Source organism: Protomyctophum parallelum (genome assembly GCF_964188405.1).
Source record: "Protomyctophum parallelum genome assembly, chromosome: 1".
NCBI classification, from domain to species: Eukaryota; Metazoa; Chordata; class Actinopteri; order Myctophiformes; family Myctophidae; genus Protomyctophum; species Protomyctophum parallelum.
The window spans coordinates 66,775,755-66,799,278 of NC_139697.1; the positions used below are offsets into that span (position 1 = coordinate 66,775,755).

Below are 23,524 nucleotides of genomic sequence, written 5' to 3' on the forward strand. Positions count from 1 at the left end.
TGCTATACTGTACTCAAAAAAACTTAAATAATGTTTTGTGGTGTCTCAATGGTTAATTACCGCCCAACATGCAAGCGCCGCTCTGGAGGTAGAGAGCAACGATAAGCCACCGCCCCTTGGGTCGCGTGATTGACAGCAGATATTTCCCACATCATCAACTCAGACAACTAGGCGCACCTGCGTTCATCAGCGCACCTGAGCGCAGCAGTATAAAGGGACGAACGCTCTGCCTCACTAACAGATTCACTCTCCAGAGAGACGAGGCGAGACTGAGGGCAACAACATTGGGCGGTAAGCGAGTCACCACTAATTCAAATACCATTCTATGTTATATGATGACATACTTATACTGACGAGCGCATCCTCTCTGTGTTTCACTCGCAGGCAACATACCGGGCACGCGCTCCGTGGAAGAAAGGCGTGTGCATTAAACCGGCTACTAAGAAGTGACTGTCGGCTTATGGAAATGGAAGGAAAGGAACCAGAGTACAGGAACATGGAAAAGGAGTAGAAATACGGCCCCAGTACACAGCGTACACCGAAGGAGTTCATCTACTCAAGTACAGGCTGAGTACAGTGAGTAGATACCCCTCCTGTACGCTAGGCCTGAGATAAACCTCTATCTACCCCCTATACTCACCTGTGGAATCCCTTGCAGGAATACTTACCCGAATCCTCTGTGAAAGTAATCCAAACTCACAGTCCTCCAGCGACGAAGATCCTCCTTATGACCCTGGAAATTAACTTTGTGTTGAAACCTTACCTTTGACTGCATTCACCTGAAAGAAAGAAAAGTTAATTTCTGATATATGAATTCATGTTCAATAAATGCCCTATAGTGAATGGGCAAACCTGACTCTCTGCTCCTGAGTTGTGTATCAGTCGCCACATAATGTATACACATATTTGTTCGCGCATGGCGTGCGTGCACTGCTTCAGTCTGATACTCAGCCATGCGTTTGTTCACATCCATCATGTTGAAATGTGTGAGCTGCTGAGGAGGATCACACTAGCCTATACATCTCTGTCTGACTTGACAGTTTATTAATCATATCATGCAAAGTAATTTGAAACGCCATTAGGCAATTGAGCAGCTGCTGATGCTGATAAATGTTGAAACTACGTTTCACATACAAATACGTACAAGACGGGATCCGATGGGAATTCTGACGGAGCAATACGAGCATTAGTCCGACATGCGGGAACAGAGGTCGGACTAGCGCTGGGTCTGAGCACGGAAATAGCATATTTTCTCCACCAAGTGTTTTGGATGCGGGGCGGCTCGCCGGAACCGGCACCGGCGAGCCGAGCCGAAAAGTAACGAAAAAGTTACTTTTCAAAGTAACGCTTTACTTTTTGATTTCAGTAACAGTAAAGTAACTAAGTTACTTTTGAAATGATGTAACTAGTAACTGTAACTAGTTACTTTTTAAAAGTAACGGTCCCAACACTGATCATACAGCATCACAACTTGGTCACAATCCTCTCAACCTGTCTTAAAACCAATAACATCAATATACAAACAGGCTATAAAAATTATGGATCAAAAACCAATGAGATTGCACATTTGTGGTGTCCTAAAAAAACACAACCTTTTTACATTTGAAAATGTTGTATTTTTTTCTACTTTCAAATTGGTTTTTAAGTGTTTACAGGGTCATGTCTCACCTTTGTTATCTGGACTGATAGTTAGACTTCCGAGCTCTGGTAGAGCAACCACTCGCGCCTCAACAAGTGGTAACTGTGTTGTTCCCAGGTGTAACAACACATTCGGACAGTCTGCCTTTTCAGTAAAGGGAGCTAACTTATGGAACTCCTTGCCTTACGGTCTTAAAACTAGAGACGGATGGTAATGTGTTCTATAGAGGTCTCAAACTATGGTTGAAATCAGATCAACTGTGCTCACATGTATAGCTCCTGACTGGTCACGAGAATGATTATGTTTACTTTTGTACTGGAGGTTATGTAATGTGTACTGTAACCTTGCTGTAAATTTCACTTGAATGTACTTTTTATTGAATGTACTTCTTATTTTTAGATTGGGTGTTCTTTTAACTTTGTATTTTCAGAAAAGTCTCCTATGGACAAGTGGTGAAAACTAGCACTCGTGCTAACACACTGTGAACGATGCATCTACAAGTTGTACAATTGTACAATGACCAATGAGCAATGTGATTGTTATGTCCATATCAAATAAATAAACATAAACATAAACATAAGAAGGGGGGAAGTCCCGCCTCGTTGTCTGGGCCAGCCAATGGCCAGCTGGGCCCAAACGGATCTACAAAGATGGCGACTTACAGTTCAAGGACTTTACGTCCATATAAGACCCGGAGAACGGTTTGTCCATATTTTTTTTTACAGTCTATGGGTATAAGCTAAAGCATGAAAAGAGCAGATCAACCTTGTGAGTTTGTAGATCGTGTTTAAAGGTCCTACAACATGAATTGTGCGTGTGTTTTTTGGGGCCCCCTACGTGTCTTCTATCCCCACAAATACCCACACATAACAATCAGGCTTTCTCATCATATTTGGGTTTTTATGTACAGTGGTCTCACAACAGGCCAACTGATTTGGTGCTACTTTTGATTTATTGAAATTGAAATTTATTGAAAAGATTTCCAGCACAGGATGAAATCCTTTACACCAGACTCTTAACATACATAAATACATATTAAAATTTGCAAGTACATACACATTCATATATATATATATATATATTTTTTTTTTTACACTTTAAAATAAACAAAGGTCATGCCATAGGCATCTCCCTACTTTGTATAATCCCTCCCCATCTTCAGTTTCAAATGTGCATTTCATCTTTGGAGACTGTGGGGAGGGGGGGGGGCTTATTATAATGAGTCAAAGATGTGGGAGGGGAAAAGATGAGGGATAAGGGTGTGGCGGAGAAAATACAAAGTGCCCCCACCACATCTAGAGTGGTGCAGGGTTCAGAGTGGTGCAGGCTCAAACCATTCGAAAAATGTTTTTGAGTGACATAAACAATATGATATTAAATATCATATTTAAAAATGCATATTGTAGTTCCTTTAACTCGAATGTTTAATTATCATATTCTACTACACTTGTGGGGACGTTTGGTCCTCACAAGTACACGCATGCACGCACGCACGCACGCACGCACACCCACCCACCCACCCGCTCTCTGCTGTCATAGCTTGCAGTAAGCCCTAGGCTAAAATGAAAAATGCAGTTAAAAGTCAAATCAACGGCCGCAGTAGTTCAGCTGACATCATGAATTATTTGATCCAACCCATAACCCTTCAACTGTGAGAGCTTTGCTCTGACCAGTGAGCAACGCTTTAGGACTCCTCCACACAAACAAGATCACAGGTTGGGGTCATGTTGGTGCTTCACTTCTGTCTGCTTCTCATTCAAACCCTCACCCCTCGGCTCACATGAACACGCTTTTATTCTAGCTTCATCACCACAAGGGTCTCTTGGTGATGAGGCTATGGGTGTTGCCATAGCTGGCAAAGTGGCCATAGACCATATTCACATCACATGCGGCTGCCATCTTGCAATTAAGTTAATGAAATGCCACCCCGTTTTCAATGCAAAATGCCAACATGTGAATAATATGGTCTATAGCAGAGTAGTTATTATACAACAGGTAGTTCCGACAAAGCAATCTTATTGGTTGAAATAGCTCGTGCTTCAAACAAGCACGACAGCCCACCTAGCCCTGGGCCTAATCACATTAATATATCGCTCCGCAAAAAACAACAGCAGCAGCTGCAAAACAAGCAAGACCCACAGTACCCCGTTCAAAAATGCAGCGAAAAAACAGCCGATCTACAAGTTAACTGTGTTGTGAAGCTTGTACGTAGATCAGTTATTTTGGCCACGCGACACGGTCATACGACGGAGCATATACATTAGGACAGGGACGTGCACACAGACATCAAAGGGGGCTTCAGCCCCTGCCCTTTTACATGTCTGTAAAACAACTGCCCTCTACAGACCACGAATGCAGCATTCACTATAATGAAAGAAATGAAAATGCCTTCCTCCCTTTTCCATGCCATACCGGAAGGCATGCAGCATTCAGGAGAATTGCTTTTTTTCCTCGAAGTCTCCTGAACTTGAACACAGCATTTTGCGTCCATGTCGTTACACCGTAACTCCAGTAGCTAAAGAGTGCAGGGTTGAGCCTCGAAAATAGCTGATCTACAAGATGTCGTATAATCGCAATCGGCAATTACAGACGAGGGTGTGCTATATCGTGATTATTGGCACTTCAGTGATGCTCATGGTGGAACCTCGCTCTGCCTTGTCGTGCCAATAATCATGGTCAAGCACACTCTCTCATGTGCCACACAATGCAAAAATATATAAAATAAATCATTATAACTGCAAGTAACTGAATTGAGATTGCCTATGATATTGAGACCGCACCTGTCAGTTACCCTTCCTGCAGATTAAAATTGTCAACTGATGAAGCCGAATGGAGCCCACCGTAGATGGACCGTCTGTTATGGGGGTCCCCAGTTAAATGAGAGTTTGGAACCAAATGGACCCCTTATGGGTCTGTAACTTGAGAGTGAAATGGACCTGTAGACTAATGCATGTCAAACTGGGTGGGGGGGTCCTTGAAATTAAAGGGGTTGAGAATCACTTCTAAAGCCATAAAAATCTTCTCTTATGGGGGTCCCTGGCATATCTTTTCAAATGGGGGTCTGCAGGGCTAATTAGTGTCAATTTGGGGGTCCTTTACATGAAAAAGTTTGCCTCTGTTGAAAATCATTTGTGAATTTAGAGAAACATGATGGGACTGCATGCAGGTGGATTGGAGGGGTGAGCGCTGGGGAGATTGAAATGCCTGAATGAATTCCAGGCCTTCTTTCTCAGTAGTCAGTCTAAATTGGGGACTAATTTAGCCACGGGAGACCATGTGAATGCAATTACTACCTTGTAGAACAGAGAATGTTCAATTCTTTATCCTTGGAGCCGACCCAGCCCACACACATGCAGTCACACACACACACACACACACACGCGCGCGATTTATCGCGCATTGCCAAGGTTTTCCACTTGCAACACTTATTTTGAAGAGCCAAATATCCGTAACCGGGATTACGGGTTACGATGACATAATGCTGTGTGTGGGGTCTTGACCGGTTGTTGTTCTCTCGCTCGGTGCAGGAAAAACCCAACGCGAGTATCACAGCGCCTGCTGTCGGCCGTTGGAAAAACTTGTTTTCACCAGAAACGACATTCATTGCGCCGATTTGGAGATACAGGCCATTGAAAGCAGCACATACAGTAGATAGCGCGCAAGTGGATGCGCGCGCATCTTCAAAATGGCCGCGGCCACTGTCCCACTTACACTGTGATGCTAACGAGCGGCAGCTAATGATTCGATCCGATCAAAACATGGATTAAAGAACATGAATCCTAGAAACCGTAGGCTACGGTTCTGGTGCGGGGCTGCCAGACAACAGTAATTCTGCGCTTACTACGTTTCTGGCGGGCTCCGTGTTAATACAATCACCCAAATGTATAAGTTATATTCTATTGATATATACTCTACCATACAGATTGGACACAAGTTACATACTGTAGTTAAGCTTATATGCTGCACGTGGGGGTGATGATGTAGAATTGTAGATAGTGATTCATGAGGTTGGGTTGTTGAGAATGCTCTAGACCAGTGGTTCCCAAAGTGGGGTCCGGTGACCCCTAGGGGTACTTGAGGGAGTTCCAGAGGGTACCTAGCTCAATTAGAGATAGTTAGGAACCAAATGGACCCTTATGGGTCTGTAACTCTGAGAGTATTTGGTTCCATTTGTACACTCTCAGAGTTAAATTAACAGTGGTTTTACAATTATAAATTGGCGTACCAGAGATAGAAATGCCATTAAATCGGGGGTCCGTAGCATAATGCTAGTGTGAAACTGGGGGTCCATGAAATTAATATGTTTCAGAATCACTGATGGGCCTTATCGGTGTCACTGGCATTGTCCTTGACACGAAAAGGTTTGGGAACCACGGCATCCTGCAGTCCCACCATCATGGCACCAAAGAGCACGCGACAAGTGAGAAATCTCTCCAAATATAGTGGGAGGAGGTGTAGGCCAGCCTACTGTATTTGTGACTAAGGGCTGTACACTCTAAACATCTGTAAATCAAACGCCGAATCCACCCACGCAGCCAAGAACTAGAGAGGACACAGAGATGTTATGGAGTCGCGTATGGACAGAAACATAATTGTGTGTACTGTCAGAAGAATTATGTGACATAAGAGAAATGGCAGAAATTAAATTAGGTGTGTGGGACGTAGTATGTTGTGTGTGTGTGTGTGTGTGTGTGTGATAGATAAGATAAGATAAGAGTCTGAATAAAAGAGAGAGTGGGTGTGAATACATTACAGCACTTTAATCATCGTACTTTGAGGTTTCCCAGCGGCAACTCTCAGCTGTCTCTTCGTTCTACATGAAGTGCAGAGCTCCTTCCTTTGTGAATATTTCAGCCATCTTTTGCCTGGAATAATAAACACCATCATCTATACAGGCCAGCGAATGGAGAAAGGAGAAAGGTAAGTATAGCTTAAGTAAGAAAGCTTAAACTAAAATGATGGAAATATTTCCCTAAAATACCACTAGAAAGCCTCTAGTGTCCCTATTCTGGGGAAAACATTCAGAGGAAAATATATGGAGGACAAGGGGAGAGCAACGGACTTGAACTCATGCTTCCTTCATGCCTGAGTGTCCAAGTCGCTCCTTTACACCTTGACAGGGGGGAGTGTCCCTGGTTGGACGTAGCACGTGGAAGGAACACGTTATTCCAACCAGTTCTCTATTTATTAGAAACTGAACATTCAAAGTATGCTCGTCATTGACTTAAATATTCTACAGCTCCGGAGTTTGTCAGTTTTTATTTTATTTTATAAAAACGTCAACATTCCTGTTAATTCCCGGGATCCAGATCCACGGTTCTAGTGTGGCTTTTCTTCCTAATAAAAATAGCATAATCAATAGAAAATCAGAATCAGCTTAGTTTGTGTTCATTTACGGAATAAAAGAGAGCCTCCAGAGCGGTTCCCTCATACAATGCAAGTCAATGACGAGCATATTTTGAATTATCAACGAGGAACATAGTCTGAATTATCAATTTCTAATCAATATTCTTTTTTCTTGCCCGCCTTTGAAGTTACATCATGGCAAGGTGCACAACCCAAACCTCTACCAAAGAGTCCTTAGCCCCACCAGAATAGGGCACATATTAACCCATTTTAGGCGGGAACCCCTTTTGGTGTTAGCATTACGTCATGCTTTAGCTATTGAAAAATAGCAGATCTACAAGCTCATAGAGCGCCACCGAGTGGCGCGCTACGAGCTTGTAGGTCTGCTATTTCTTTTAAATCGAAGAGCGACTGACATAGAAGACATTTTTAGAATCTGATCTCAGGTCAGAATGAAAACTGTCAGGATGTAGAAGACATTTTTAGAATCTGGTCTCACATCAGAATGGGTTAAGTCACAAGGCTAACAGTCCCACATTGGCAGATAGTTTCATGCACCTACAGTATATATGCCTAGAATTTAGAATGAGAACAATCCAGGCATTTAGCCGACACCTATCCAAAGCCACTTACAAAGTGCAAGATCAGAATAAGTGGCAGCATGAGCTCTATTCGACAAACTACAGGGTTTGAGTAAATATAGAGTGCCAATATAAAAACAAAAGAAACAATGGAATGCTACAAAGTAACTATAGGATACCAGGGCAACATCAAACCTAGAATCTAACAACATACCTCTAAATCTAAATAACACATTCTGCATCTGTGGACTATAGCAAACAAGCATACATAATTATGTAAATAACATACATAGCATGTGAACAAGTAAAATATGAAATATCTTGGTTGATGTGATGTACAGTGCTACTGTATATATCTCCCATAGTAATCAACAGACTCAAGCCAGGTCACATTGTGCTATAATACACTAGACTAGAGAAGTGGTTCCCAAACCTTTTTGTGTCAAGGACCCCCAAATCAACATGTATTAGGCCACGGACCCCCATTTGACCCCCAAATCAACATGTATTAGGCCACGGACCCCCATTTGAAAACATATGCCATTGACCCCCATGAGGGAGGGTTTTACGGCTCTCGCAGTGATTCCAAAACATTCATTTCATGGACCCCCCCCCCCCCAGTTTCACACACATTATGCTACGGACCCCCGATTTAATGGCATTTCTATCTCTGGTACCCCAATTTATATTGTAAATCCACTGTTAATTTAACTCTGAGAGTGTACAAATGGACCTGTTAGGGTCCTTTTGGTTCCATTTGTACACTCTCTGAGTTACAGACCTATAAGAGTGCATTTGGTTCCTATTCCTAACTATCTCTAATTGAGCTAGGTACCCCCTGGAACTCCCTCAAGTACCCCCAGGGGTCCCCGGACCCCACTTTGGGAACCCATGGACTAGAGGATGTTTCATCATGAGCAAACCCGATAAATGTATGAACATACGGTCAGGCATGTGAGAATAACGTTCCCATTTTTTGTTGTTGCATAGAACAAACTATTACAGGTAAATTGCTGCACAGGCAAAACACGCAGTAATAATAATGTGTGCCAGTGAAGAGTGCTACGACACAGACAGAAAAGAGATGTAAGGCAGGGATCTGACAACATAGTACGATGCATCTATTGCTCTTCATTGCCAAGCCTACAGCGAGAGGAGGGAGACAGAGCAAAGAGACAGAGAGATATATGTGGGAGAGGGACGGAGACAGAGCAAAGAGACAGAGAGATACTATATGTGGGAGAGGGACGGAGGTGTAGGTAAAGGGAGATGAAGAAGAGGAGAGAAGAACAAAACCTCGTGGCAAGGAGCAAGTCTTAAAAAAGTTGCACTTTTCCAGTTGTTGGGACGGAAATTATATAATAATTCATGACAATATCACACAGTATAGCGGTACGAACATCTTCTGGATGGATCGCACCGAGAGCTCGATCTGCAACTGACCAGAAGACAGTACCCTATAGTGACCATTGCGGATCGGACCAGAGCTGAGAGTCACATCTCTGTTGGTAGTACAGTGCTATTTAGAATGCACAAGCCTGCATCCAAACCAAAAGCCTCCCTGAGTCTTCAAAGATCAGCCTCAAAAGCCAATCATTAGTTTATTAATAACTGGAAAAAGCCAGACTCTTAGCAAAACAAACGACTCCCCAACAACAACAAAGATCTAAACAAAACGATTGATATCTCAAGCAGCTCTCCTTATATGATCCTGATCTCTTTGATTGTTAGTTTCCTTGTACAGAATTTGTCGTTGTCCTGAGCCACCCCTGCTGTCCATATTCACACGGCGGCCACTGCGCTCACACGTCACACACACGCGTGTGACGTGTGAGCAGAATGTCCACGGCGTGAATATGGCCAGTGTGCCCTTCTTACGTTTCCTCTCTGGCCGGAGGACGAGAACCTCCTCCACTCCCTGACGATTCGCTGCGGAGAAAACTCTCCTTTTCCTCCTCCTCAATGTCCTTGTCTCTGTCCTCGTCGTCCTCCTTCTCCTCCAACGTCTCTCGTGATCCAACAGCGTCTCCCTCCTCCGCCGCCTCTCCGCCCGGCAGTCCCTCGTGTGTCCCCGAGGGCCCGGACTCATCCGCTTCCCCGGATAAAGAGTGCACGTTCCCGGACTGCCCCGGTGCATTGGTCCCTCCGGCGGCTCCGGATCCGACACCCCCACCACAGGGGCGTTTCTGGTAAAGACTGAAGTCACCGGTGTCTTTGGGGAAGCTTTTCTCCCTTTGGCCTGCAGACTTATCTCCGCCGGAGCCCTCGTCCTCCGGGGGCTGCGGCGCCAGGCCGTTGGCCAGCCTGTTGAAGGGCTCGGGGGGCCGCGGCGAGGCGGTGGCCCCGCCCCCCTGCTTGAGGATGGCCTTGCCGACGGCGAACAGGCTGAGTTTGCTCTTCTTCGTGACCTGGCCTCGGGCGGCGGGTGGCGAGGCCGGGAACTCCCCGGAACTCCCGCTGCAGGCGTTGGCAGACGCCTGCAGGACGGGCTTGCCCGACTTCATCATGCCCAGGACCTCGTAACGGAAACTGGAGATGTCTTGCTTCAGCTCCTGAGGGAGGGAGGGAGAGAGAGAGAGAGAGAGAAAACATTGAAATACTGCTGTCAACCTTCAAAAGTATAAAGCGTCTCCTATATGGATGTACAACTATCTAGAACTAGAGAGAGAGAGAGAGAGAGAGAGAGAGAGAGAGAGAGAGAGAGAGAGAGAGATTCAGATTTAAGTGACAACCTTAGAGCTGTTGATACATCCACCCAGCCAGGGCTGTTCTGTTTTTACATTGTCCTTCTCTTTATTCTTTAGAGTTGCGTTGTCGATGTTTTTGCCCTTTCCCCCCTCTTGGTTTACAGTAGCTGTTGTTTCTGAATTCCCCCTGCACACTTGAGTGTCACCACTGGCGGAACAACTTGGTACCGGGCCAGGGGGTAACCGAACCTGACCCCCATCTCTCCTGATTGGCTGAAATGTTGTCACCTACAGTACCTGCATGAAAATGTATCTGTACCAGAATAGACAGAACTAAACAACACACTGAACAAACGCTCTATAGCAATGATCACATCAGAATATAGTGATCTAACCTTTAAACAAAACGCTTTTTGTTTTAACCAAAAACTATCACTTAGCGTACCTTTAAGTCTGTGGGTTTTATAAATATTGAAACCAATGTAATCCATTGGACTTTATTTTTCTGAAAATTAATTAATTGGGACATAAACTATTTCCACACGGCATCAGCGATACGCACTGGAAGAGAAACTTTTAATGAGAATGAAATGAAATAATGGAAATCATAATATTATTTATTGATTAGTAAACTGAGTCACACTGCTCTGAAGAAGAAGGAAAAACAAACGCTCACCTAGGATGAGTCGTCGAGACCATTAAATCAAATCATATTTAATTGGTAATTTTCCATCAAGATAATGAGACTGGAGTTCTGCTGCCTGAACCTTCAATCCATTTTGGAATGAGGTCGATAAAAAAAAGGCTTCGAAATCTGTTTCTATGTCAGTGATGCTCAACCTTTCTCATGTCAAGGACCCCCAGAATTATCTCTATCTCTAAAATATGAAGTTCCAGGGACCCCCCCAGAAGCCAATATTTTAGTTTAAAATGTTTGCTCTGAAATATATATTCAAACACATGTTCACGACTTTTCAAAAATAGCAGAGCTACAAGCTCGTAGAGTGGCGCGCTATGAGCTTGTAGATCTGCTATTTTTCAATAGCTAAATTATAACATAAAGGGTTCCCGCCCCCAAAATGGATTAATGGAAACAATTTGCACAAGCTGTCTGGTAATAAGGCATGTTAAATGTTCTAATCTCACCTCTTCAGACTCCACCTTAGCCCGTAGCACTACTACTTGTCATAGCCATGACAACCTTGCAGGCTTATGCAAAGGTTAAAATGTAATTCAGACAGATACCAGGTTCATTGAGCTGACATAAAATAGTTTGTATAGTTTAACCCATTCTGACCTGAGATCAGATTATAAAATTGTCTTCTACATCAACAAAATTGTCTTCTACATCTGAAAAAACTATGTTTCTATGTCAGTCGTTCCACTCGTAGCGCACCACTCGGTGGCGCGCTATGAGCTTGTAGATCTGCTATTTTTCAATAGCTAAAGCATAACATAATGCTAACACCAAAAGGGGTTCCCGCCCCAAAATGGGTTAAATGTACAGATTATTTATTTTTGAGGGGCGCTATAACCCCTCTTATGTCCAGCTTTTGGTGAATGTGCACAAACTTTGTCCTACACAAACAAATTAAATTAATAAATTCCCATTGACAAAGAATGCACAATTTTACGTCAGTGTTTATTTTATGTCATGATGACATAACTTAAATTGTGATTGGCCCGGAATGAGCTGATGTACGATGATGTAAGATGATAAGAGCGCCCCTCACTTCACACGTGTGTGATTTTTTGGGGAGGATATTAATTATGCTGTTTAGACTGATGACAGGTTCTTGGTTTACCTATGATGATCCTACTAGGATCCTAAATATGCCCAGCTTTGTGTGTTTGATTGGCATGATTCCCACCGTATCGGTATAGAAGTGTACCTAAATGCATCACTTTCGTAGGACACCAGGTTCACATTCGGGGTAAGAGGAAAGTTACATAGTGCTGCTTACAGTACATACAGTAGTCTATGGACATAACCCACCTTAAAGTTTTCCTCAGTCAGGCCCTCCTCTGTCTTGGCGTCTCGGATCATGGCAGCCACGTAGCGCTTCACCAGGTTCCTCAGTACCTCCTATAAACAACAACAGCGTAGAGCAGGGGTTCTCAACGTTTTTGGCCGGGGGACCCCCGGAAATGCTTTGGCCATGTCTCGCGAGAGCCACATGTAGTCCGCAGAACAAGATCAGCGTGTGTACTGCGCGTATACGCAGAGACAGGCGGGGTTGAGAAATGCGCTAGTGTTACGCGTCGTGCAGCGTCTGTGTGGTTTTTTTGAGTGGTGCAACCACTCCAAGGAACAGCCATGTCCGTGTTCACCTATGTGTCTATGTGTCCGCCTATGTGACGTTAATGAGCACCAGTATGACTATTAGTACCAGTAGGGGCGCTGTTGTGCCAGAAACAGAGAGAGAGATAGTGCTGCACGTGCTGCACTGTTGCCTGCTAATGAGTAGGCCTGGGATCCTCTTGTCTGAAGAAATTATAATCCAGTGAGTTCATCCAGTGAGTTTTCACCAAATGGTAAGAGTTAAACTATTCTGTGTGTGGCATCCATGTGATCAATATACATTATTATAAATTAATACCACGACGCAAATGGAGGCAGATATATGGGGCTTGCAGCAAAGGCATTAGGCCTACGTGAAACTTTAATTGGCTGAGTCTCTGTCAACATATGCTGATCAGCGAGTTACAGTGGTAATAATAATCATCATCAACAGCCTTTTCTTGTCTGTCTGTCTGTCCGTCATGTTTGTGAACAAGCGCGAATGGAGGTGAGCTGGCTTAAACTATGATATGACTGGCCGACTTTCAAACACACTGATGCCATTCATTAGGCTAATGTGGTCTTATATTTTTTATATAGTGCTAATTAGCCCTATTAATCTTCCAATGTGAATCGGTTCGGCAGCATGCTGCTGTCTGCCCCCCCCCCCCCCCCCCCCACACACACACACACACACACACACACTGACAGTCAACTGACTCAAGGAGCTCCGTAACAAAACAATTTCAATAGGCCTACTGCAGGCATTACTACACTAAACAATGTTGGATTCGTACAGTGCAGAAAGCACATTGCGAGTTTGTTTTTTAACATGCAGCGCTAGTCCGCGAGAGCCCCAATCGTGCATGATAGAAATATCCTAATAAATAAATAAAAAGGTGTCGTGCTTGCGGGGGCAGTTTCTGTATGGGAATCTAGGATAACTTGCCTCTAGAATGCATGCATTTAGGCATACAAGTGATACTTGGCTTTTATATAGGCTATAATTTTTTTTATGTGCTGACCAATGTTGGGGACACATACCTACATATTTTATCTGAGATTTGGGAACTATTTATTGATTCAGCATGAAGACTAAAGCCTTCTGAATAAATATACGCAAACGTATGCCTTCTACGCCATGGGGTACCGTGGCGGAGTTTCCGACCAACCAGCGTCAGCGTCAAGTTCACGGCCATGTCCATGAATTCCGAATTAATGTAGGAATCCACGTAAATGCCTGTCCGCTCACGTTAAGCTCACGTTACGTAACGTTATGAGCGTAAACGCCGTTGTGAATGAGGACCATGGACTCTACAAAACACGATGAAAGAGATCACATTCATACCTGATACTGATGATTAATCCTCAGGTTCTCAGCCGCACGCCTCTATGGAGAAGCAAGAGAGACAGAGATGAAGGATGATGAGAGAAGAATGACATTTTAATATATTGAAGGTGAGAGATCTCACAGTTTGACAAACAGTATTTCGTCTTCGAGCTTGTAGATCTTCTAATTTTGATGCTTTGGGGGTATTCATTTATGGGAAAAAAACTGCCTGACTTCGGGTCCCTATGCTATGTAAACACAGCGATAATTACTTTCTATCACAGCAGAAACAAAATGAGGGTTGGAGTTTTACAGTACTGGTATCTTCACTCTTCAGTCCTCGTTTGACACATTTTCAGACTTGAATCTCTGTCATTTCAGAGATACTTAACGACAAACTTCAGGTAAATGCTACATTTACCCCAAATAGCTCGTATAAACAGCTCAGAGATATTTGTCAAAAAGAGCTCCAGTCAGGTACTGAGAAAATTGCAAAAATGAATTCTTTCAAATGTCTGTTTTTGGTTCATTTAAAAATAATTCCATGAAGTATATTTGAAATATAACATTTCTCAGTATGGTGTTCGGACAAAACATGTTCAGGACTTCTAATTAGACAAAACGGACATTTCATACTTCCGAGAAATAAGCGTCGTTATACTTACTCCGAGTGTTCCGAAGGTGTCGGGCCGTTTGGACCGGGTTCTCTTGCACACCTGCTTCTTGATCCAGCAGATCAGATACCAGGCAGACTTGGGGCTGGGGACGATGTTGAAGGGCGACGGCAGGGTGCCCCCTTCCTCAAAGTAACTCATCCACAGCTTGGTCCTGGCAAACTTCCACTCGATGTCCGCATGGTCCTGCGAGAGCAACGAGAGGGCCTTTGGGAAACTGCCAACCAACCGCGCAGATACGTTTAACCATTCCATTCTGACCTGAGATCAGATTCTAAAAATGTCTTCTACAGCCTGACAGTTTTCTGAAAAAGCTATGTTTCTATGTCAGTCGTTCTTCGATTTTTCAAAAATAGCAGACCTACAAGCTCGTAGCGCGACACTCGGTGGCGCGCTATGAGCTTGTAGATCTGCTAATTTTCCAAAAGCTAAAGCATAACATATGCTAACACCAAAAGGGGTTCCCACCTAAAATGGGTTAAGTGGAGCCGCCAACTCTTTGCCACTGTTGGGCCTGTCGGCACCCAAATTAACCCTGGCAATCGCATCTAATCTTAGGCATGATGTTATCTGCGAAAATGGTCAAAAGTAGCTTATAGGCTTCATGGCAAAAGTGCCTTTCTGTGTGGAGTTTTCATGTTCTCTCTGTGTCCCCTAGCCTAGGTATAGGTACCCTCACAAAAAATATATCTCTAAACTCCCTCCCTTTTCAGGTGAAAAGAAGAAGCCTGGACTCCTCATGCATAGAAGGCAGGATGAGGTCAGTCCGTTGCTCTTCCCAGGTTGGCAGAGGAAGTGGAAACGCCCCTCATTTGATAATTGACACTGGGTGAAAAAATGGGTTGCAATGTTTTTTAATAGGAAAATAAATATTGAATGCTCCTTCTCTAGGAGCATTCAATATTTATTTTTGTATAAAAAAACAGCTATTTGTTCATTTTCTGATCCTACTTAAAATTGTCTAATGCATATATGTCAAACTCAAGGCCCGGGGGCCAAATCAGGCCCGTGAATGAATTATCTTTGGCCCGCGGGATGATATTTAATTAGTATTAGAACTGGCCCTCTGGTATACTGCACGGACCACCATGATACTACAAGTCCTGCTTTGTGAGGATCATAGAACAGGAAACTGAGCTTAATAATAATGCATTTTCAGTTTTAAATGCATTTACTTTCTTGCTTATTTGCCTGGGACGTCCTCCTGACCGCGGTGCCAGTGTGTTGAAACACAGTCCGGCCCTCGACTTCTACCAATTTCTTTATTTTGGCCCACTGTGTATTTGAGTTTGACATCCCTGGTCTAATGGGTGGACACGTCATCACGCTCATGTCACCATGAAAAAAATGTCTTCTACATCCTGATAGTTTTCTGAAAAAGCTATGTTTCTAGGTCAGTGGTTCTTCGATTTTTCAATAGCTAAAGCATGACATAATGCTAACACCAAGAGGGGTTAGCATTATGTCATTGGGAACTCCCATATAAGGAGTTCCCAATGCAGCTATACGCCCAAATATAGAGTTGTGTCGGCATGACGAGGCGCAAACAAGCAGTGTTGTTTTGGTCGACTAAAACTATAAGACGAAAAATGATCGTTGAAAAATGTACCTTTTTTCACTGACGAAAACTAAATGGAAACTAAATGAAAACTAACACATGATGACTAAAACTAAGACTAAATATACTGACAATTTCGTCAACAAATTAAAAACTAGACTAAAATGTTAGGAAGGGACTAGTGGACAAGACATCCAGTAGAAGCCATTTTACACAACGCTTGTGAGCTTGTAGATCGGCTATTTTCAGCAAGTGTAATATCAGTCATTACGACCGCATCAAGGCCTGCCAAAATACATTTTAGTCGACTAAATCAACAGTAGCTTTAGTGGACTAAAATCGTATGACATTTAGTCGACTAAAACTAGACTAACACTAAAACATTCCAGGTGACTTCAATGTGACTAAAACTAAATGAAAACTATTCAAGAGACTTATATGGCTAAAACTACAATCTAGATGTTCTGCCAAAAACGACACCGCAAACAAGTCAGCTCCACATACGGGGGCACAAAAGGGGCACGCCCATACATGGGCAATGGGCATATATACTGATGGTGGCGGCGGTGCGTTGGAAGAGTTCTTACGGCGATGTGCTGGTAGGAGTTGTTCATCATGGCGATGAGCATGTTCAGCAGGACCACCAGGGAGATGATGTTGTAGGTGCCGAACATGGTGGCGCCCACGAACTCCGTGAACTGGTGGTCCGCGTCCACGTTGGTCACGTACAGGCTGATGAGGCCGAAGATGGACCAGAACAGAGACTGCAGGGTCTCAAACAGGCTGAGGAGGACAGGAGGACACCGTTTATCAAGGTCACAGGTCCAGGGAACCCCCTGGACCCACACATACACACAGAAAACTACACGCACACGTGCTTCTACTCAATTAAAACCATATGAACCGCTCTAGTGAACAGCAGCTCACATGTGTACACACACACACACACACACACACACACACACACACACACACACACACACACACACACACACACACACACACACACACACACACACACACACACACGACACACTCACGTGGAGAAGGCATTGTTCTGCTCCACACAACGGATGCCTTTACATTTGCCTTTCTCGTCTGCAGCTTTGGTCTCGTAGTAGAAGTACAGCTGGTTCAGCCCATTAGCAAACGCCAGCAGAACCTGCAACCAACCACAGCAATGGTTAAAACCTTGGCCTTTCTGTGTGGAGTTTGCATGTTCTCCCCGTGTCCCCTAGGGTAGGTAGGTACCCTCACAAAAACATGCCGTAGTCCTGCCTCCCCCTGGGCGCCTGATGGAGGGAAAGGAACCGGTCGGAATAACGTGTTCCTTCCACGTGCTACGTCCGGCCGGAGAAATTCCCCCCTGTCAGGTGAAAAGCAGCAGCTTGGACTCCTCATGCATAGAAGAAAGCATGAGGTCAGTCCGCTGCCCCCCCCCCCCCCCCAGGTTGGCAGAGGAAGTGTAGCACCCAGGATTACATTAGATAATTGACACCGGGTGACAAAATGGGTTGCAAAATCGTAGGAGAAAAATGATAGGAGAAAAAAATAAGCAATGGTTAAACAGCTGCTCAGACACTGGTCAAATTATCACATGATATAAGAAGAAAGAGGCAAATATTTTGAAAATAACCAATCTACAAGCTTGTAGATTTCCTATTCACAATAGCTATCTGTGGAACCGCTTCAATCAAACAAAATGGCTCAACTCCTACAATTCCGACAAGTGCTTGTCAGTGTGTGTGTGTGTTCTCGTTAAGACCAGATGTGGACACAGCATGACATGTAATACGCTCTGCTGGGAACAAGGATTATATTGGTTCACGTTCAAGTTATGCAAAAAGCAATACCAAAATATAGTGCTCCCGGGCCCGTAGTGTGATGCATAAAAAACTGTGAATTAAAACAAAGCAATACAAATAAAACGACTCTTAAAATGAATTGTAGATCACCAAAGTGCTTAAGTGTAAAACCGTCAGGTGGGTGAGGTGAGAAAAAAAGCTCATTTCTAAAATGGTTAGTTACAAAATACTCAATAAACACGCATCTACAGTATGACTACAGTATGTAGTTGTATCACTGTTGCAACAACACTGTTCCTATTAGCGAGATAAAAGGAGTGCACATTTTCTTCCTGTGTATGTGAAAGTGTGGTGCCCCGGAGGACAAGACCGGCCACAACCTCTCTGCCAATCCGGACTGTGAGTGGGAGACTTGGTTCGATCACAACTGAACTACTGTGTGAATTACTACAAAAGGTCTTACAAGTATACGTGGCAAATACTGTGATGCGTCTCCGCTATAGGTACCGTCCATGCAGTTGCATTGCAACCTCCCCGTTTGTGCATGAGGCAGTCACAGCCCACAGCCAGGGACTAATGTGGTTAAGAAGAGGCATGGTAATGTGGCGTCGTCATGTCGAATAATGTCCTTGTGTAAGACAAGACCTGATGAGCAGGCCGGTGCTTTGTGTAGCAGTAGCAGCTAAGAGCCTCTGTCTGATGACCATGCAAAAAAAGCCTAATATCTTCCCCCAGGCAAGGGGAAATTTCCCTTTAGCCTAGTGGTAAAAATGTTGGCTTTCCATGTAGCAGACCAGGGTTCAAATAAAATCCCAGGCGTTACATTTGTATGGTTTCATCCAGTGTGTGAAGGGGTGAATGTAAAGAAACGCTTCCATTTACCATGACATGTACCGCAATTTACGGACTATAAGCCGCTACTTTTTCCCCATGCTTTGAACCCTGCGGCCTATACAACGTGCGGCTAATCTATGGATTTTTACAGCTAACGGCCACTAGGGGACCTTCTAAATCTATCTCTATGGCCTCTATATGCGGCTTGTACTGTATATGTACACATTTGGTTTTTCCCCTAAATTTAGCTGGTGCGGCTTACTGTACATTCAGGTGAGCTTTATAGTCCGGAAATTACGGTACGTAGATTGTGGACATTTGTGTGCTTTTATACCAGGCAATAGATGAAGAGGAACTTGAGGATGTCAAGTAACATTCTGCCCAGGGAGATCTGCAGTGGGCCCAGGTGAGAGTTGGCCGTGAACAGAGAGATGAGGCGCAGGGAGCTGAAGATGTTTGCGATGGCGAACACGGCCTCTGCCACCAGGGTGGGATGCCACATCTCCCACTGGTTCCGTGGTTTGCAGCCGCTGTACTGGAAGTGATGAAACACACGCACAGGAAAGACATGTGTCCGCATTAAAGGCTCATACATACATACAGTTTTTGGTGATAGGTTATCACCGCGGTGTAGTTTTTAAAGGGTTGGAAAACTACACCATTACGTCAGTCGCGGTGATGATCAGCTATCACCGCGGACACAGACCCATCTCTCTGTTTTTACTATCAGACAAGTCTTTTCACTCCAGTGTTGTTTTTGGCAGGCATTTTTTAGACAAAATGCTTATTAGTTTTAGTCACTCTTAGTCATTTGGAAAAATGCTTAATTAGTCTTAGTCAGTCTTAGTCATTTCTATCCTTGATAGTTTTAGTCGACGGAAACTCCTTTTTAGTCATTTTAGTAAAAGGTTTTAGTCCAGTTTTAGTCAAGATTTTAAAAATGTCTTTAAATAAAATGTCTATAGCGTACAGGTATTAATACATTGGCATTGGAATCAAGGTTGACAGGTTGTCATTGTCATTTGAAGCTATACGATTCCCTGCTTTCATATGACATGAAAAAAATTAAAATACAATGGCAGTCCCTCAGTCAAATCTGGTCACAAATATACCGGTATATAACTTCAACTGAGATAGACTACCATAGTACAAGTTCAGATGCAAATAATAACATAAAAATTGAATGTATGATAGGCTATTTCATAGTTTGTCCCCGTCTCCCGGTACGAGGCACTCTGTTTTATTCTCTGTGACATTATATTTCGACGACCACCAAGCACCGGCGTTGAGGCTGTGGGCACCATCATGGTCAACTGACTCTGTGTGTGGAAGTGAAGAAATGGGACGGTGTGTGTGTGTGTATGCATGCATGCAGATGGGCGTGACCAACAAGGAAAGGAGAGGAGGATAGCGGCGAGAGCAGTGACATTATTGGCGGAACATTTTCATGCATTTAAAACTTTGTTCGTCAATCCACTAACATTTTCGTCTAGCCTCGTCTTGTCAAGGATAACACACACACGTCTTTGTCATCAAACAGAGCTATTTAGCTCGTCAGTGTCAGTCTTGTCCCGAATTATTTTAGTGTCGTTCGTTTTAGTCCGTCTTAGTCCTGGAAAAAGGGGCGTTGACGTCGTCATTTACGTTATCGTCATGCCTGACGAAAACAACACTGCTTCACTCTGGAGCTATCACCCCGTTCACTGATTGGTCTAGAAGTTGGGTAAACCACAGGGAGGCGGGGTCCATCCTTAAGGACATCACAGAGTATGATGGCCTCAACTCTAAGCTATCACCAACAACTGTATGTATGAGCCTTTAGAGATCAGCGGTTGGCGGGTTCAGCCGCGGATGCCGCAATTAACCGCAGTATAGCGTGGATATGGGTCATTAAAATCTATTATAAATTCATATTGGATAAACCGCGGGTGAAATAATGCCAGAAATAAATTAATGGCATCTATAGGCTTATTATTATAGCTTTTAAAACGGAAATAAATTAACGGCATCTATCTATAGGCTTATTACACTGTAGCTTTTAAAATGCACAAAATATCGGCGTGGTATTTTATAGGCACAAAGTAGATGCCTACAGTATATTGGCTAAGGAAGGACCCACAACAAGAGTATGAATGAAACTTAAAACTAACTAAAACAGGGAGGCGCCTCCATCTCCATATATGGAGCTGACCTGTTCTGACATTCCATTATGTTGATCTGACCTCATCAAATCCTGTACACTCAAGTCACGCTCCATATATGGCCAGACCTCATCAAACCCTGTACACTCAAGACACACTCACACAGAATTAATTCCATATGTTGATCTGACCCCCCCCCCTCCCATGTCAAAGCGCCAGCGCTCGGCCAGCAGTCTGCCGTCACCCAGGCGGATGCATGCACGCGACCTTGCCCTTTTAGGGACGCCCTCAGGGCGTCTTACTGGTAGAGTATAGCATGCTTAAAGATGTATAACAATTATTATTTTGTTTTTGTTACCTTGGTGTAGGCAACGATCTTCAGTGAGATGGTTGCCAGGTAGAGAGAGTTCATGACAAAGTCCATCAGGTTCCACCAGTCATGGATGTAGTCCTGGAAACCACCGTCCCACATCTGTTTGATCTCTGTCCAGATGAAACCTGGCGGGCAGACAGCACAACAATTCAATGACTCATTGGACACTTGTATATTGTTGCATTTGGGAACTACGCACAAAAACACCAACTCTCACCCACTATTTTACTTTGTAAATCTGTGATGTGACATTAAAACGCTGTGTTGCCTTTTTATATTTCTCGCATGAGTGCCGCTGTTTTAGCGCCCCACCTGCATTAAAAATCACACCCATGTGAAGTGACGGGCGCTAATATAAACTAATGTTGATTAGGTGATGTAATGGTGATGAACAAAACAAACGGTGCCAACAAAAACATTACATTCTCTTTATTGTTAATGGCATTTAATGTTTGTGTCAGGGACAAGATGACGTAAATGCTCCCTTCATTGTCAATGGCGTTTTTAAAACAAACTGAACTGTTTTTAGTTCAAACATTAAACCTCAGGCGAAAAAAATCAGGCGAATATTTGACTTTGATGTACAGTGTGGAATACTGGGTTTAATGTTCTTAACCCATTCTGGGCGGGAACCCCTTTTGGTGTTTTAAAGCATTATGTTATGCATTAGCTATTGAAAAATAGCAGAACTACAAGCTCGCTATGAACTTGTAGGTCTTCTATTTTTGAAAAATCGTGGAAAATGTGCAAATATTTGAATATACATTATTACAGAGTGAACTTTTTAACTCAAATCTTTGCTTCTGGGGAGGTCCCTGGAACAACATATTTTCAGACGGGGGTCGGCGGCCAATTACATATATTTTTGGGGGTCCTTGACATGAAAATGTTTGAGAACGACTGACATAGAAACATAGGGTTTTTCATAAAACTGTCAGGATTTAGAAGACATTTGTAGAAGTGTAACATTGCCGTAATGTCCTACCCAGCACCCAGGGCAGGATCAGCCACTCCACGGCGGTGGGGGCGGGGCCCTGGCGGTCGGGCTCCGTGTGGACGATGTGCTGCGAGGCCAGCAGCAGCATGAAGAGGAAGGTCAGGTAGGACGCCGTGTGGCAGATGAACTTGATGAAGGGCTTGCGGATGAAGAGGCCGTAGCGGCTCTTGGGGGCCATGAGGTAGCAGAGGGCGAAGGCGGGGAACATCAGGCCGATGAACACGCAGGTGAGGAACTTCCCGGCCCAGTGGCGCCGCCTCCAGCCGGGGAACTCGTCGTACCAGCGCGACGCCAGCAGCTGCTGGCAGTTGGGCTGAGCCACGAACTGGGAACAAAAGGAGAGAGGAGGAGAGAAGGGCATGATTAGCCTGGCATGATGGTTTCATTCCAGTTATTTTCTTTTCCACTTAAAGGAGCATTCAGTGATTTGGGTGATTTGGAAAACCCCCCCGGTCGGCCCATGTAACAACATGTGCACATGCACACGCACTACAGTGCGTGTGCATGTGTTGTGTGCAGGGGGGACACACAACAGGCCAACAGCACGCACACCAAGGCCCGCCCCCGCTAGATCATGATTGGCGGAAGGCCCCTCTCATCCTAATTGGATGAAAAAACGGAACCTACGGTTTTTTGACCCCAGTTAACCAGTTAACTGGGGACAGCGAGGAACTAATTATATGGTCAGCACACTCTATAGTAGGGAGGATTATCACAACAAAACAAAAAAAAACAAGTGATATTTGAATTAATGAAATCACTGAATATACCTTTAATTGTTATTGAGAAAAAATATATAATGACAACAAACAGGAAAGAAAAAGTACAAGGACAAAAGTACTGTTGTACAAGGGCAACAGTACAAAAAGAAAAAGGAAAAAAACAAAGCAAGAGACAAAACAACTAAAAAAGACATTGTCAATAGGCTGGATGAAGAGATTTTTATAGAACTTATCCTCTTTTAGTCCTAAGTATGAATGTTAGTTTTTCCATGACATACAATTCCTCAGTAATGTCCATCCAATGTTCTTTCGTTGGTGGGTCCTGTTGGTACCAGCTTTCCTACTTGTTGCTAAGACGATCTTGATTAAATATTTATCATGTATTAGAAACTCTCCAGGGATAATTTCCTAACAATAAAAAGGAACAAGTCTGAGGTGTCTTAAAACACAGAATGGTCTCCATCGTGGAAATACTGCCAGTATTTCTAGCCTTGACAGCCCATGCATCCAAACAGAAGTCCAATCTGATTGCATTAAACAATGCTAAACAATGTAA

General features: G+C 43.8%; 1 protein-coding gene across 1 annotated transcript in view; it reads right to left on the minus strand.

Annotated features, from left to right (window-relative positions):
• Positions 1-9,440: 9,440 nt before the first annotated feature.
• LOC310854544 (short transient receptor potential channel 4-like) overlaps positions 9,441-23,524 on the minus strand; it is a gene marked incomplete at both ends in the record, with an annotated part of 62,849 nt that continues 48,765 nt past the window's right edge. Inside the window, 9 exons of the mRNA XM_083759224.1 lie at positions 9,441-10,118; positions 12,250-12,339; positions 13,883-13,924; positions 14,530-14,724; positions 16,684-16,879; positions 17,137-17,258; positions 19,070-19,270; positions 21,235-21,374; positions 22,235-22,571. Coding sequence (XP_083615350.1) covers positions 9,441-10,118; positions 12,250-12,339; positions 13,883-13,924; positions 14,530-14,724; positions 16,684-16,879; positions 17,137-17,258; positions 19,070-19,270; positions 21,235-21,374; positions 22,235-22,571 — 2,001 coding nt within the window. The remainder of the gene's footprint in view (positions 10,119-12,249; positions 12,340-13,882; positions 13,925-14,529; positions 14,725-16,683; positions 16,880-17,136; positions 17,259-19,069; positions 19,271-21,234; positions 21,375-22,234; positions 22,572-23,524) is intronic.